A 14807-nucleotide genomic window follows, 5' to 3' on the forward strand; every position below is an offset into this window, starting at 1 on the left:
ATCTGCCAGTACTGCAGCTATATTGTTTATGAACTGGTACTGGTTTTAGCACTTTAGGCATCAAATCACGTTTTGGATCTGGCCTCCACAAGAGTGTGTGCTAGTGAGTATTTTTTGTCTAAACTTTGATCAACTACAATTAAAATGAACACATAGTTTTGATAGGCATTAATAATTAACTTTTTATCGGTAACAGATTTTCGACTTAGTTTAGCAAGCTATAACAATTGTTATTTTAGCTGAAATTCACTGAAATGGACAGTGAGAGCTTATTAATTAGTGAACAATATGCTAAATAACACCTAAGTTATAGCTTAGTAAATTGAACTTTTGTTATTAATATATTTTAGACAAATATAGACAACAGCAATGTTCACATCTTCCTCAATAGCCTACACAAATTCACCCCAATCAATACAGGTCAATATTCTTGTTGCTTGCATAGAAATGATTGCCTGCATAGAAATGATTGCCTGCTTGCCAGTGCCCAGTCCCCCCATAACCCCCTGCCCCCTATTACAGCCAAGTATGTTTCAGACCGGCTGCTTGAACAAAATTCAAGTGAGAAATTGACTTTGGCCGAATGAAAGGTGCCAAAGAGGCAATACATTGTTTGAATCTTGGCCGAGTCAGCAGGACAATATTTGAGCAGTGCATGGCCAGTCTAGCATTATTACCAGAACTTTTTTCTTCCTGTTGTAAAAAAAGGCCTGGTAAAAAAAATGGGCCATTCATGGCCCGATTTCCCACTCTTTGTTGACATAGTACAGTGAGAAATACAGAATTTATCTTAGCTGAATTTGGTATTTAATAAAAACAGTTGCTTGGGGCTCAGCATTCCACAGATGCCCATCTAGTGCAAGGCAACAGGCAGGTCTGCCTTATTTCCCCACCGCTCTCCAGCATATACTTACCTTTTAGTTGGCTGGCAGCCAAAGGAAGTACCCATACTTTGGGTATGGAATACCATGAAACCAAGTCCATGTGACAGCACTTGGCCAACTACTTTCAGATGAGGATTCCACAGCCTTCTGTAGACTATGACTCTGGAAACGTGTGACCTACGCACGACGTCTCTACCAGGGGCTGAATGCAGGAAAATTAAGGAAAGGTCAAATAAAGCATTTGTGTAGGTCTGCAATAAAGTGAACATGTTGCTTTGCCCTGTGTGGTTAATGCATAAGTTTGGTGATAATTTCACTCTGCAGAGAATATTCAGTATTAGTCAATCCAGCTTGGGCCAGGAACACAATGGTGCCATGCTTACCTAAGGGGTTCCAGCACTAAGGTCTGTTAGCTGAACATCTTGGCAGTCTTTCTGGCACTGCCGCCTAATATTGTGTTTAGCTTGGCTCAAATACAGCAGTCATGTTCCACCCCGAAATAGTTTATACAAAGATAGCAATGTCAGTAGTGCATCCTGAAGAAGCACTGCGCATCTACAGATAAGTCAGATGCTTTTTCTTGTTAACAACACTGTTGTTTCAATATAATGTAATTTTGTTTCTTACTACTTACTATGAGTAACCTGGGATTTATTTTACTTTGTTGTAAATGCCTATTTACTTTGAATATGCGGTGCCTGTAAAAATAGAGTGACCATCAATTTATACTGCAAACACGGCAGAGAGCTTTTCAGCATAACTAACCATCAGTCTTAACTTTTCAGGGAAGTTAATCATTACAAGGTATAATACTCCTGCTTACAAATGAATGTACGCAAGCCTGCTTGCCTGTCATTTTTTTTCTCAGATAGCCTTGGCAACCCATTAAAATATTGTCTGAGGTTTGAGTTCTCCATCTAGTGGTGTATGTGAGTGCAGCATTAGCCTGTAAGCATAGCAGCAAATGAGAACTGACTAAGATTTTTTTTTTTTTTTAAACAGTAACCACACAAGATTGTTTAGAAAAGGCACATTCTACCTTAAATGCATGCTTTGAAGGAAAACCATAGTGAAAGGAATATGAAGGCTGTCAATGCTCACCCTCTTTTAAAAATGATATTTATTTGGTTGTTACTTAATCTAACTTTGTATTAAATAATGGCCCTAATGAGGCAAGCAGTCAGTTAAGTTAGCATTAGGTCAGACACATGCTTCACATTTTATTTAGAAATATTGCCCATTGCTAGTTTGTTTTTCAATATTTTTCAATATTTTGCATGATATACAGTATGCATAAAGAGTACGTCTGGGCAAAAAAAAAAAGCCAAAAACATATACAGTTCTTAAATACTGGGTGAATCTACCAGAAATTCAGCGAGGGGAATTTATCAAAACTGGAGCAGACAAAAACTGGAACATGTGCATGTGATTTGTAGTTCTGGAGGGCATGCCAAAGTCAATAGAAACTAAAACTTGAGAACCTTGCTGATCCCTCCCCCCAGCAGCAAAGCTAGTGATAATGTGATGTGCAGTAATAAAATCTGTTTATATGCTGGGACATGGCCTAGAGTGGTAGAGGAACGTTTGGAAGTATAATTGGGTCATTCTTATACAAATTCTTTAAAGGCTAAGTTCATGTTTCTGGCCATGTTTCATGTTCCATATTTAGGATTAGCTGAGGAGGCCTCCCTTGCGGCTCCCTGGATGTGGGGACAGGGAGCGAGTAGACAGAGAGAAGCACGGGTGCCAAGGAGTTCAGACACTGTGCCTAGTAGTAGTCCAGCAACTGGTTCCCTGTGAGGATAAGCAGGGCTGGTGTTCAGCTGAGAGGTCAGCTTGGTCTGCAGCAGGAACTGGAGCGAAGTGAAGCAAGCCAGGGGTCAAAGCCAGACGGTCAGTACGGTACCAAAGGAGAAGACAGAGCCAAACCCAGGAAACAAGCAGAGGTCAAGGGCAGGCAGCAATCAGGCGTAGTCAAGGAAATCCGGGTCAAGGCAACAGGTAATTAAACTGTCAGGAACACAAGCTGAAAGAACATTCAGCACTGACCCATTGGGCAAGCCAGTTTAAATAGAGCCAGAGAAAGACGTGTCACTTCCTGTGTGCCATATTTGTACGTCCATTGTGTGCACATGCACACAAGCACATGTTTTCCAAAAGCCCCAGAGCCTGGGACCCATGCATGCAATTTCTTACAATTACAACTTTTCCTTTGTTAATCCATGTCCGTACCTCAATATGGACATGGATGGGAGGAACAGTCGGCAGTAGCCAGAGCATGATTGTGGTTGCGATGCTTTACCGGCTCCTATGCAGAAAAATAATACATTTAAATGTTTCCTTTAATGAAGAAGTGTGCATTGAATATTTTATGCAAAAGGGGAAATTATTCTTAAGTGCACTTTTTTCTTTACTTCATTTATCACGTAGGTAAACGTAATTTAATAAAACTATATCCCTGCATGATTGCTTTCCTTTTTATGTCACCTTCACTGTGGTAGATTATGCATGACCGGCTGTTACATGAGGTTAGGGTGATTCCAGTAGCCATTTTGCCTAATGCTTCAGGCAACCAGCATTTTTTTAAAAGGTGAGTGAGGCCCAGACACATAAATGAGAAAAACTGTAAACCAAAAAAAACCCCCGAAAGAAAGCAAATGACTTAAAAGCAAACATGCTATTTGAAAATAATCATCCAAAGTATAACTTTTGAACACCTAGGCTTTGAACTGCAGTATGTTCCTTGCAGCGAAGTATAGACAGAATAGAGAACAAGACATTGAGAACTCTTTGCCTTGACCTTGCTATTTTTGTAACCATTGACCTTTACATGATTGTCCCACTCTTGGTGTTTACATTTTCCCATGTCTACTACTTCTTTACTTATTTATAGCCTAACAATATACAGTATGTTGTTGTTATAATTGTTCCTGTTGAGTGTAGCTTATACTGTAACTATTCTGTTTATATTTCAGCATTACTTTTTAGCATCATATACTGTAGTTTGAGACATCTTAGTATGTGGGATAGGATCATCTACCTTTATTTGGTCTGCATGGAGGAGTAAAAATACTTTAACCTACTATTAAACATGACTAATAGAAAGTAGAGGCATTTTAATTTTCAATAACCATCTATACCTTTATTATGCCACACAAATACAACAAGGACTTTATTGTAATAAGGCCAGGTTTTATATATGCTACAGTATAAGCTTTTGTAAACGAAAAGCAACTATTCTTGTTTATCAATCACAATAGTGCCAAAATTTGTTGCAGTGATGTATGATTACAAATGCACATTTGTGAAATTAGGCTAATTACCTGCCGTCCGGCTTCCTGATTGGCCAGGAAGCCGGCTCCATTTTCCCTCACCCCACTGCCGCTCAGAGGAAATCTCCCTCTGACTAGAAACTCTGGTATCGGGGAAGGTATTGGAGCATTTGGGCGACTACTTGCCCAAATACTCGGTATTGGCACAACGTGTGGTGTTTTCTTGCAGAACTTTTACTTTTAAAGTGCAGTACAAGTTCACTTTAAGTCCTGGTTGTCAAGGGATGTTTTCTAAATAACTGCTAGCTTTTATTAGAGTAACCAGTTAGCCAAGAGAATATCTTCTCAAGACTGGCCGCCTTAAACAATGCTCTGCACCTTCTATGATTTTCTGTCATCAAGGGGGATACAAGAACGCACTGGCTGAAGCTATGTTCTTGTACAAAGGTATTACACTCCTTCACATCAAAAAAGTTTGTAAGAAAAAAAAACACTTTTAGGTGAAATCCACTTTAAACTTAGTATATGAAGGATTTTTACTATTTGACATCAAGGAAATAAACTCAGCTGGCTTTTTTAGTAAGGACATAAGCAGTGTGTAAAGTACAATAATCCATATTAGCCAACCAGAACAGACAAAGAAGGCTAAAGTAAACAGAAAACCGTTTGTTTGGTATGACTGTAATACTGGTGAGTTTAAAGTAGTATTAAACGCTCAAATTTTCTTTCAATAATGAATCCAGATCAAACAAATATACATTGCCCAGCAAAGCATTTCTTTACAATTTTGGCCAAGCCCTTATAGTTGTCATGTTTCCAAACAACTGACCCCAACTCTCTTAGCTCTGGTTCCTTGAACTTTCTGTCCTGTACAAGATAACAAGGGACAAAGTAGTCTCCATCAATAACTATCCTTACACCTGCTTTGAAAAAGGAGAAGGGGGGAAGATGGTAGGAGGAGAGGATTGGCTTGCTTTGCTGTGCCTGTGTGTTTGTGGAGGCACATGCAACTCACTAGTACACACAAGGGTGGCTACATAGGGGAAATAAGCCATCCTAAAACAGGATATCAGGACCAGTGCTCAGGGGACCAGCTGATTCTGCCGGAAACTAAAACTTTTAAACATCAAGGAACAGCATCCATTGTAAGTGATTTAATCAGCATCTGAAATAACTTAAAAACCTTTTGACTTTAAGATCACTTTCATCGCTGGTGCAAAAAACCTACCATTATAGTACCTGTCATTGCTTCCACCCCTTGAAGTCTCACTACTTCTGCAACTACAGGAAGGCTTAATACTTGTCTACATTCTCCATAAATTAGAAAAAAATTAACAAAGGGGGTGAGTCTTTCATGTAGCAATTATGATGGATAGGCAAAACTGGGAACTAACGACTACAGTTCTCACTCCTGTAGATAAAATAAGCATGTGGAGGATTCAAAATACTGGTATTCTCCAAAAACATCAATTTTGGGTGGATTGATCCTAAATTAGCCCATATATACCTACATAAAAAACTATATATGTGAGTATAGCAAAGAGTCATTTAGGTCTTATTTCAGGCTCAATCACCAAGATGTTGGAATGTTGCAGTAAAATAGCCTACAGTCATCTGATTTGATTATGCCATGGAGAACCAAGAACAAAGCAGCATTAAAGTTTAGAACACACTTCTCAGGTTACAGCATTGCCTGCTAAGTCATACTGCAGTGGGCTCTACACACTTCACTGTGCCAGAAGACAATATGCAAAAGTAATTATAGATCGCTCTGAAGACATTTCTGCACACAGAGACCTTTCTGGAGATAAAAGTATATGGACTGAAGAAAAACTATCGCTTTCACTCTTAATATGAATGTTTGTCAAAAGTTATTTTAAGGGCATTGAGCGTAATTTAACACAAAACATTGTACTTTTTTTTTCTACTTAACGGAGTTCCAGGTGTCTTTCATTCCTAATTTTCCTTGACATTTTATGGTTGATTTTACGCAAGACTAGTTTTGTTTTTTAAGCACCCATTTTGTCTCTATAAACTGAATGTAACTCGTTCACCTCTTTAGTGTGTGGTCTCCTATCTACTACAATATCCAGAGTGTCTAAGCTCTTTCAATACAACTAAAGGTTTAATCTCCCCTTTCAGAAGATCACAGAGAATTGTTGGACTGAGCAGACAAAACATCGTCATTTATAGTTTACTTCAATTGACCTTTATACTGCAGTGTATTCTATCATTATGCGGCTGCTGAGAGTTTTTAACTAACTGAGGCATTTTAACTAGAAACATTGAAATATAGATGCAGTCATCGTTATTTTGATTTCATTATTATAGCACACTTTGTTCATGAAAAAAACATATATCTCAGCAGCAGTACTATAGACACCATTTATAAACTGGAATCTCTCTCCAAATTCATAGCTGTTGACATTTCCTTGGCTGTTATATACAATCTCACACATCAGCCATGATTTTTAATCCAATAAATGTTACAACAGCTACTGTTTTCTCTCACTTGTTTTTGGGGAGCGACCAAGCCATAGTGAGAAAAGAGAATATGTAATTTCAGGAAAAATAACAAGAAAATGAATATCTATTTCTAAAGATTTGTTTTTTAAATGTGGATGCTCTCTCATAGATCCATACACATTGTGCCACAACCCCTCTAACCTAGTTGTACCCAACTGGCATACTAAAGGAACATCTCACTCCTCTACACTAAAATGGCCTTAACGTGATGACAGTTTTTAAAGAGATCCTTGAATCACTTACCTGGCACATAGGCACATATATGCAAGATAGGATGTTTCAGACTTCAGTGGCTGCATGCATTATCTGTATCATTCAGGTACTTACGGTAGACTGGTTGCATTTTTAAAATACTTTTAGGGATTTATTAGTATACAGAGCTGCATTTATCTGTGTTTTATATATTTAACTCCTAAACTGATCTTAACACTTACACCAAAAAACGTACTTTTGCAGTGGGTCTACCTCCAGACTGAAAGGCTTAAAGAGGAACTATGAGGTGAGTGATTTTCACACAACCTCATAGTTCGAGCCGACTTGTGACAATGAAACTGTCACATGTCGGCTCAATAGATCGGGAAGTGAGCGAACACATACCGTCGCTCGCTCACTTCTCGATCCTGTCCCTGCAGAGAGCCATGACTGTCACTCACGGCTCACTGCAGGGATTCCCCCCTCCCCGCTCCACTGGAGGAAGGAACTAGGGAGGGGGCGGGTACAGCTGGCTCTGCCTCTAGATAGGCAGAGCCAGCTGTCAATCATGCAGCTGGGTGGATCTCGACAGTAATGTCGGGATCTGTCCCCGCTGCGGCGGTCTCAGTATACTGCGAGCTGTTGCTCACGGTATACTGAGCTTTTAGTCATGGGAGGATGCTAGTTGTTGTCCTCCCGTGACCCTGAGGAGAACTATGGGGAAAAACACTGACCCCATAGTTCTCCTTTGAGTGCTTGTTTTGTCTAGGGGGCTCAAATAATCAGATATCAGAAAGTAAAGTACATCAACAGTGAGGTAGGGTCTTGGAGGCAATAACTCCATTCTAAGATAGCTCTATGATGAGGTATATGGTACAAGAGAATCAATTGCAGAAGAGGCACATACAAAGATGTCTAAGGGTGGCCATAAAATGTACGAATTGCGGCAGGTTCTTAAGGAACCAGCCGAAATTCGCACAGTGAGTGCCGCTGTGGGAACCCTTTCGGCTGGCATCCCTCGATCAGCTGATTGAAGGAGCCAGTCACAAAATCTTCGTACAAACAGAGCGGGCAGCCAATGCGCGGCCGCTGTCAGAGTACAATACGAACAGCGGGGATTGCTCGATCCACACACACGTACTGTTGATGGAGGAATTTGCTCTTTTTTTTCCGTTCAGCCCGTGGGTTGAACAAGAAAAATAGAGCAGTATATGGCCAGCCTAACAGGGAACTGCAGGCCACTGGACATACATGTGTCACGAAAATATGTTGGTCTGGTGTGTGAGACATGTCTGCAGAACCCTGTATATCTCTGCATGCACCCCAGAGGTGAGCAAAGAGTATGTACTGCCCATTATAGGATGCATACTTGGTAGAGTATACCTTGGTTAGGAATTTATAAGTGTAGCAGAACTAAGGGGAATACGTGGCCATTGCGAAAGAGGGGAAAAGGGAAAGGGGGGTAGGAAGGAAGAAAGAGAAAAAAAAGAGGGGAAATATTTGAGGGGGGGGGGCGGGGTTAGGAGATACAAATAAAAGAAGCCATTGCACGATAGGAAATGTAGGTACAGCAAAGCAATGGTACAGAGATGTACCATTTGCACACAGGCATCCTGACAAAAGTGTTAAGGTGGAAAAGAAGCTAGGTGGCATTTTCTGGTTATACGCAGCGGTTGCACCCAGGCCAACAGGTCTATGTAAGAGTAAATTATGGTAGTGTGTCATTAGATATGTGAATAATTTCCTCCATTTCAGATATTTTGTTGATCCTGGAGTAGCAGTTGATCAATAACGGGGGATGAGGTAATTTCCAATAGACTAGGATAAACATTTTTCAGCATTCAAGATAAGGAATTATAGGTTTTTTCCTGTATTTGTGTACGGGGGGTTTATTGCCATATAGTAAAGCCAAGACTGGGATATTATGTACTAATTCACCTGTGATTGCTAGAATATGTCTGTCCACATCATGCCAAAAGGTTTATATGAGTGGACAGGTTCACATGGAAGAAGGTACCCTTCTTCCTCCCACATCTCCAGTACAAACTGTCTCAAGAAGGATATAGTTTATGCAGTAAATGCAGATCTCTATACCACTGGCAGGAGATTTTAAAGTTGTTCTCCTGAATGTTAAAGTTAATGAATCCCTGTGAGATGTTAAGGTTTATGTGCTCTCGGTCCTCATCCGTGAAGGAGGAATTTAGGTCATGTTCCTCTTTCGTGCAGTTAGGATTTAATACTGGAGTCGAGGGTTCTAGTATTGTCTGGTATTGACTGGAGATTAGATATTAAAGTGGGGTGTCCGAGGTGCAGAGCTTGTCCAAACTGGTCAGGTTTCTGTTGAAGTTATGACAAAACTCTGAGTCAGTAAGAGTGTCAGAGCTGTAGGTAGGACCAATGCTGTTTTTTTTCCCTTGCATGTGATTGCATATTCTTTTCAAAGTGAATTTTCACCACATCCACTAAACTAAGGAAAAATTCCCTTGCAAATATCAAATTCCCTTGCAAAGTGAACAGCCTATTTGCCTGTAGTAAATCAACCCCATTATGTTGCCAGTGAGTAGTCATAGAGACAATATAACCATATACTGTATGTGCTTTTTGGTTACAGTTTTTTTTAGTTTAGTTTTTAGTTACAGAACAGACCTTTAGACTAAGCATAACAACAAGCAAAATGCCCCTATTTAATACTCACAGCAATTGACCTGTATGTGTTATAAAGGGTTTGTCTGTAAGCCAAGTTTAAAATTAAATGCAACAGCAAATTTATATGACAAATAAATACTTACAAAGTTTCACTTTTTTTGTTATTTTAACACTTCTATATTGTATGGAGTCTTCTAAAGTGGAAGTTATAGCATTACAGCTTGTTTGATCTGCAACAAAGGTTTTCTTTTAATTTGTTATAATCTGGGACAGACTTAAGAGAGATTCTTTTATCTGCCGGATATGTACAGTAAGGGCAGGTGCAATGCAAACATCCTCTCTAACCCAGAAACCACAAACCTCATAATACATACTCTATGCTTTGTGAATAATAGTTGTGTGTCACTCTAGTTCAACACTTCCCAGCTAAGACAGCAAAAAAGCATTGTGGGGTTGATTCATTGAAAGTTAAAGTGACACTAAACTCAGGAGTTTCCCTGTGTGTGTTGTAAAGTAGCCACCGGTCCAAGCTCGCTCCCGTGATGGACTACAATGTCATGTTTATTTTTTCTAATTTGTATTGAGATTGTAGTCCATTGCAGGAGTGAGCTTAGAGCGGGGGCTACTTTACAACACACACATGGGTTACAAAAGTAGCCACCTTCTAGAAGGAAGGACAGTGTCAACATGAATTCAGAGATGATTTGAGGATCTACAGCTGAATGATACAGAAATAAACTATATTTTTGTTAATAGTTAAGGTACTTGAATGTATTTTTGAGTTTTACCTCCTGAGTTTAGTGTAATTTTAAGAAAAGGAAATGAGTGCAAGTGTGGTATTGTTGCCCACAAAGAACAATCAGGGTTCCTGTTTCATTTTTCCTCCAAATGAAAGGTGAAGTTTGATAGGCTGCTCCTGGCAAAAACTTTGCTTTTTCATTTCTAATATTTAAGTCTAGGTATTGTCAATTCTAACAATGAACCTTTCTTGTTTTCTCCATTTAGTCTGCTAATATACAATTGAAAATGTTTTGTTATATTGGTTCAGTAAGTGAAAAAAAAAAGACAAAAACAAATGATCCTGCCAGACATTCTGTGAACTGATAACGTTCTGTACACACTGTGCTGCTCTTATTAGTAATGTTGTCCCCAACTGTTTCTGCTGACTACAATACACCTCCCTCCTTTGTTCTGGAAAAAAGAAGGTGGAGGGGTGTGTTCTATGGTCCTAACCTGTTCTAGGATGACAACGTTGCTCCACTATAGACACAGTACAGTGAGTGGGCATTGTCACTCTAGAGCAGGAAGTGTGTTAGTGGCAGAATCACCAGATCAAAATTAAGAAAAAAGCTTGGAAACACATACAGGCGCCACACCTAAACATTAGTAAGCTGCCATATATAAATTTTTGTTTCTTGGGTTTTTAATACATGTTAATCATTGTCTTTGAGTTCATCATAGCACCATTCCTAAATCAAAAAGTTAAAATGGCTTGTTGCAGCACTTGCATTTAGATTGTTTTATGGAAAGAATCTGTATGAAAATAACTAAATCAGTTGGAACATTGCACTTCAAAGACTACACCGTGCGTCACATGAAAATGACAGGCGTAATCCATTTCAAGCAATAAATGCAGGCTTTATAGTTTAAACGCTAGCCTTATAGTCACTAAACCTGGTTGCTATAACAGTCTGGAACAGTGGAACTGATCCAACCAGACTGATACTAGTGCATGCCTTATTCCTCCTTCTTACACGACATCCCAGTGTGTCTGTTACTCTCAGCCATGAGAACTTTTTCTGCCAAAATGTACAGGTAGCCCATGCCTAATCTCAGTAAAGTTCAAATTTCTGTACACTAATCTGGGAGAATAAGGCTCTCCTTGCAGCATGGAAGTCCCTGCCTCATCCTGACTGTGACAAGATCTCCTTTTTTTTATACATTTGAAACAGAGAAATCGTGTACTCTGTTAGGCAGATACATATTTTCAGCAAACTTCCTTTGAATATTGCGGTTTAAGGTCTTTTACAGGTCATTTAGTCCATTAGACAAGTATATGAAAATAAACAAGTGACAACAATTGTGTAGAATTATATTTGGACTATATGGTTTGTTCCATTCCAAAGTACAGTTAAAGTACCCTATTTAGTTAGATCTTCTATTCATTTCTCTGTAGGTTAGGCCACATTTCTATGTGTAGATAGTTAATTTACTACCTACAGTAGATATTCCCTAGTTTTGTTTTTAAGTTGCTCTGTGCCCTGTGAGCGGGAACAACATTAGCTAGGAAAGCTTCTGTCAAGGATGAATTTATCCACAGTATCTTAAGCTGCCGAGGTCAATGAGGGTTTGTTTTAAAGCACGTTTATTGGTTATTTACCCTGGCTACAAATGTACTTTAAAGCTTTGAGTAGAGATCAGTACAATTTCAAAAAAATCCCCCATATGTGAACTCTTAAGCCAAAATGCTATTTTATGACTTCTTTTTTTTTGTATATTAGGGGCACAAACCATTTTAATATTCAGAGAGAGATTTTGGTTAATGGGGAAAGGTGAGAGGAGTGTGTAAACTACATACATGTGTGTTCTTCAAATCCTTATTGTTCACTCTGTGAAAGTTAGTTAGAGGTCTGCTTGTCGGACGTACTGCTATGTTTTTTCTTACTATGTTTTGTCAAGCACATATAGTTCCATCTGTGAAAGATGACCATTCAGACTGATACTAGTGCTCTTTTGATGGCATTTTCACTGTTCTTATCTACTTATTTGCTGTAGGAGTGCAGGAACACCAGCATGAGAAGATTATTTCGGTTGCATTTAATGGATCCATTCACAGCCCCCGGTTTCCCCACACGTATCCAAGAGAAACTGTGTTGGTATGGAAATTGGTTGCACTGGAGGAACATGTACGGATACAACTGACCTTTGATGAAAAATTTGGGCTAGAAGACCCAGAAGGTGATATATGCAAGTAAGTGATGGTGGTATATGATCAGTAAACTCACAAAAGTGGGTCTGGTTTGATCCACCAGAATACTTGTTTGGTACATTGCTTATTCACTACTGTTTTGCACTTTTCCTTTGCCTACAGTAAAACTTGCTGTTAAGCAACTGATATCCAGTTGCATAGCTAAAAAACAGTCCCATAGCAAACATTTTAACAGCCCCCCAAAATGGAAAAAAAAAACCCCAACAACATCAGGTTATGAAGGACTAAAAAAGGATGCGTCAGTGATATTATGGAGGGGGAGTGTGGGTATAGCACATGTTTAGAACTAAGTGGTGTGGAATAGGGAATGTAAAGCATGGCATAAAGATTAGGAGAGTGTGGTTTATAAAAAATATGGCACAATGTATAGAATGGGGTGATGTGGAATATAAAATTCCCAGCCCAGTGTACATAATAGGAAAGCATGAGATATAAAATGTACAGAATAACATACAGTATGGATCAATGTCAAATGTAAAATGAACAGCACGCCATACAGAATGAGGAGGTGAGGAAAAGGGAATATACAGCATGGCATAGGAATGGAGCAGCGCGGAATAGGAAACATACAGTATGGACTATGGAATAAGAACTGGGAATGTACAGCATGGCATACAAAAGGAGAAATAGGGAATGTACAGCATGTCAAATAGAGGTGTTGCATGGCATGCAAAATAAGGCATTACGGAATAGGGGAATGTACAGCATGTTAAATGGAATGAGTCATTGCGAAATAGGGGTTGTGCAGGTTACCATACAGAATGAGGCATTGTGGAATAAGAAATGTACAGCAGGTCAAATGCAAGGAGGCAGGTCAGAATATGGAATAAACAACGCAGCATATGGAATGAGGCAATGCGGAATGGGGACATGCATAATGAGGAGGTGCACAGTAGGGAATTTAGAGCATGACATATGCAATGTGGTGTTGTGAAATAGGGAATGTACAACATATCATGCAGAATAAGGAGGTGTGCAGTAGGGAAGGTACAACAAAGGCACACACAAAGTGAACAGTGATTACAAAATACTTCAAAAATGGATTACTACTGATGGTGCTTAGACTGACCTCTTCCAGACCTCCATCAGTGTGTCACCATTGTGACAGCCCACTATGATAGCTCGCCCAATAGTTGCTGTCACTTGTAAACACAAAAGCCAGCAGAGGAAGTCTTCCACTACCCACATCCTCTTCCGCACTCTAAATTAAATGATCTCATTAGTCAGAACCACAGAGGAAGTGTGTAGTGGAAGACTTCTTCTGCCCGCTTCTGTGTTTACAAATAACAGGGACAAGTCAGTGAGCAGTCACAGTGGGTCCTGTCCTGGTGGAGGTCTGGATGGTGCCAGGTTGTACAAGTTAACTGGTTAAAAGCAGAATGGGCAGGTAAGAATAGGAGATCTTCCTTTCACCCACCTCCTCATATCCCTTGACCAGGCACCCCCTCCCTCTACTTGGCCCCCATTAGCAGCCACCGGTGTGCTATGGCGAGACTTCTTCCAGTGCCAATATCCACATTTTCTTGTTAAAATCTTTAAAGTAAACATAGAATGTCTTACAAAGGAGGCAGGTGGGGAAGATAAGTTTTTTTCAGGTATGATGGTTGTAAGGTATTTGAAAAGGTGATGTTAAGCACCACATCCTTTACAATTTAGGCACACCCACCAACACAAATGTGTTTTTGCTAACCTCTTTTGCTTATGGTTGCTGTAAAGATTATTGAGTTTTCCACAGCCCATCCATACTGTGGTCTCATTGTAACAGGAAAAAAGTATGTAGGCACTCATGACTACAGTAAACAATGTCCTCTAGGTTAACAAAAAAATTGCAATAAGCTTTCCAAACTGTATTGCAGATCTTTCTGTATTTGTTGTATTAGGATAGGCCATTCTAGTGGACTTGCTGAAATGGTGTGGTGAATGAGAGAATATGCCTGCTACAATCACGTGATCAATTCAGTGCTGCAGTAAGAAATATTTAATCCCCCCAGCATCCCTGTTAGATGAGTGGTACCTTTACAGGTATCTTGCCATAGATAAAACTGTTAGTATTAGGCCTCAAGCTCTTACAGATTTCTAACAAAAGCGGAGATCCAAAAGGATGGGAGGGTTGCATTAAAAAAAAAATCTAATCAGTGGAGAAGACGAGCAAGCAACTTAACTCCTGTCTCACAGCATTTGCTTATTAGATAAATAAAAAATAAAGTTTTGAAGTGTGTATCAATACACATTAATCAAGTCACATCCAAAGTTCCTTACACCAGTGACCTCATTTTAGCCAAAGCTGAATCTTTTAGA

At 39.5% G+C, this 14807-nt stretch overlaps 1 protein-coding gene across 1 annotated transcript in view; it reads left to right on the forward strand.

The window, feature by feature from the left end:
• Positions 1–14807, forward strand: part of PDGFC (platelet derived growth factor C) — a 217193-nt gene that overhangs the window by 105347 nt on the left and 97039 nt on the right. The window contains exon 2 of the mRNA XM_018559711.1: positions 12296–12491. Coding sequence (XP_018415213.1) covers positions 12296–12491 — 196 coding nt within the window. The remainder of the gene's footprint in view (positions 1–12295; positions 12492–14807) is intronic.

Source organism: Nanorana parkeri, unplaced genomic scaffold (assembly GCF_000935625.1).
Source record: "Nanorana parkeri isolate BGI_ZX_2015 unplaced genomic scaffold, ASM93562v1 scaffold413, whole genome shotgun sequence".
NCBI lineage: Eukaryota > Metazoa > Chordata > Amphibia > Anura > Dicroglossidae > Nanorana > Nanorana parkeri.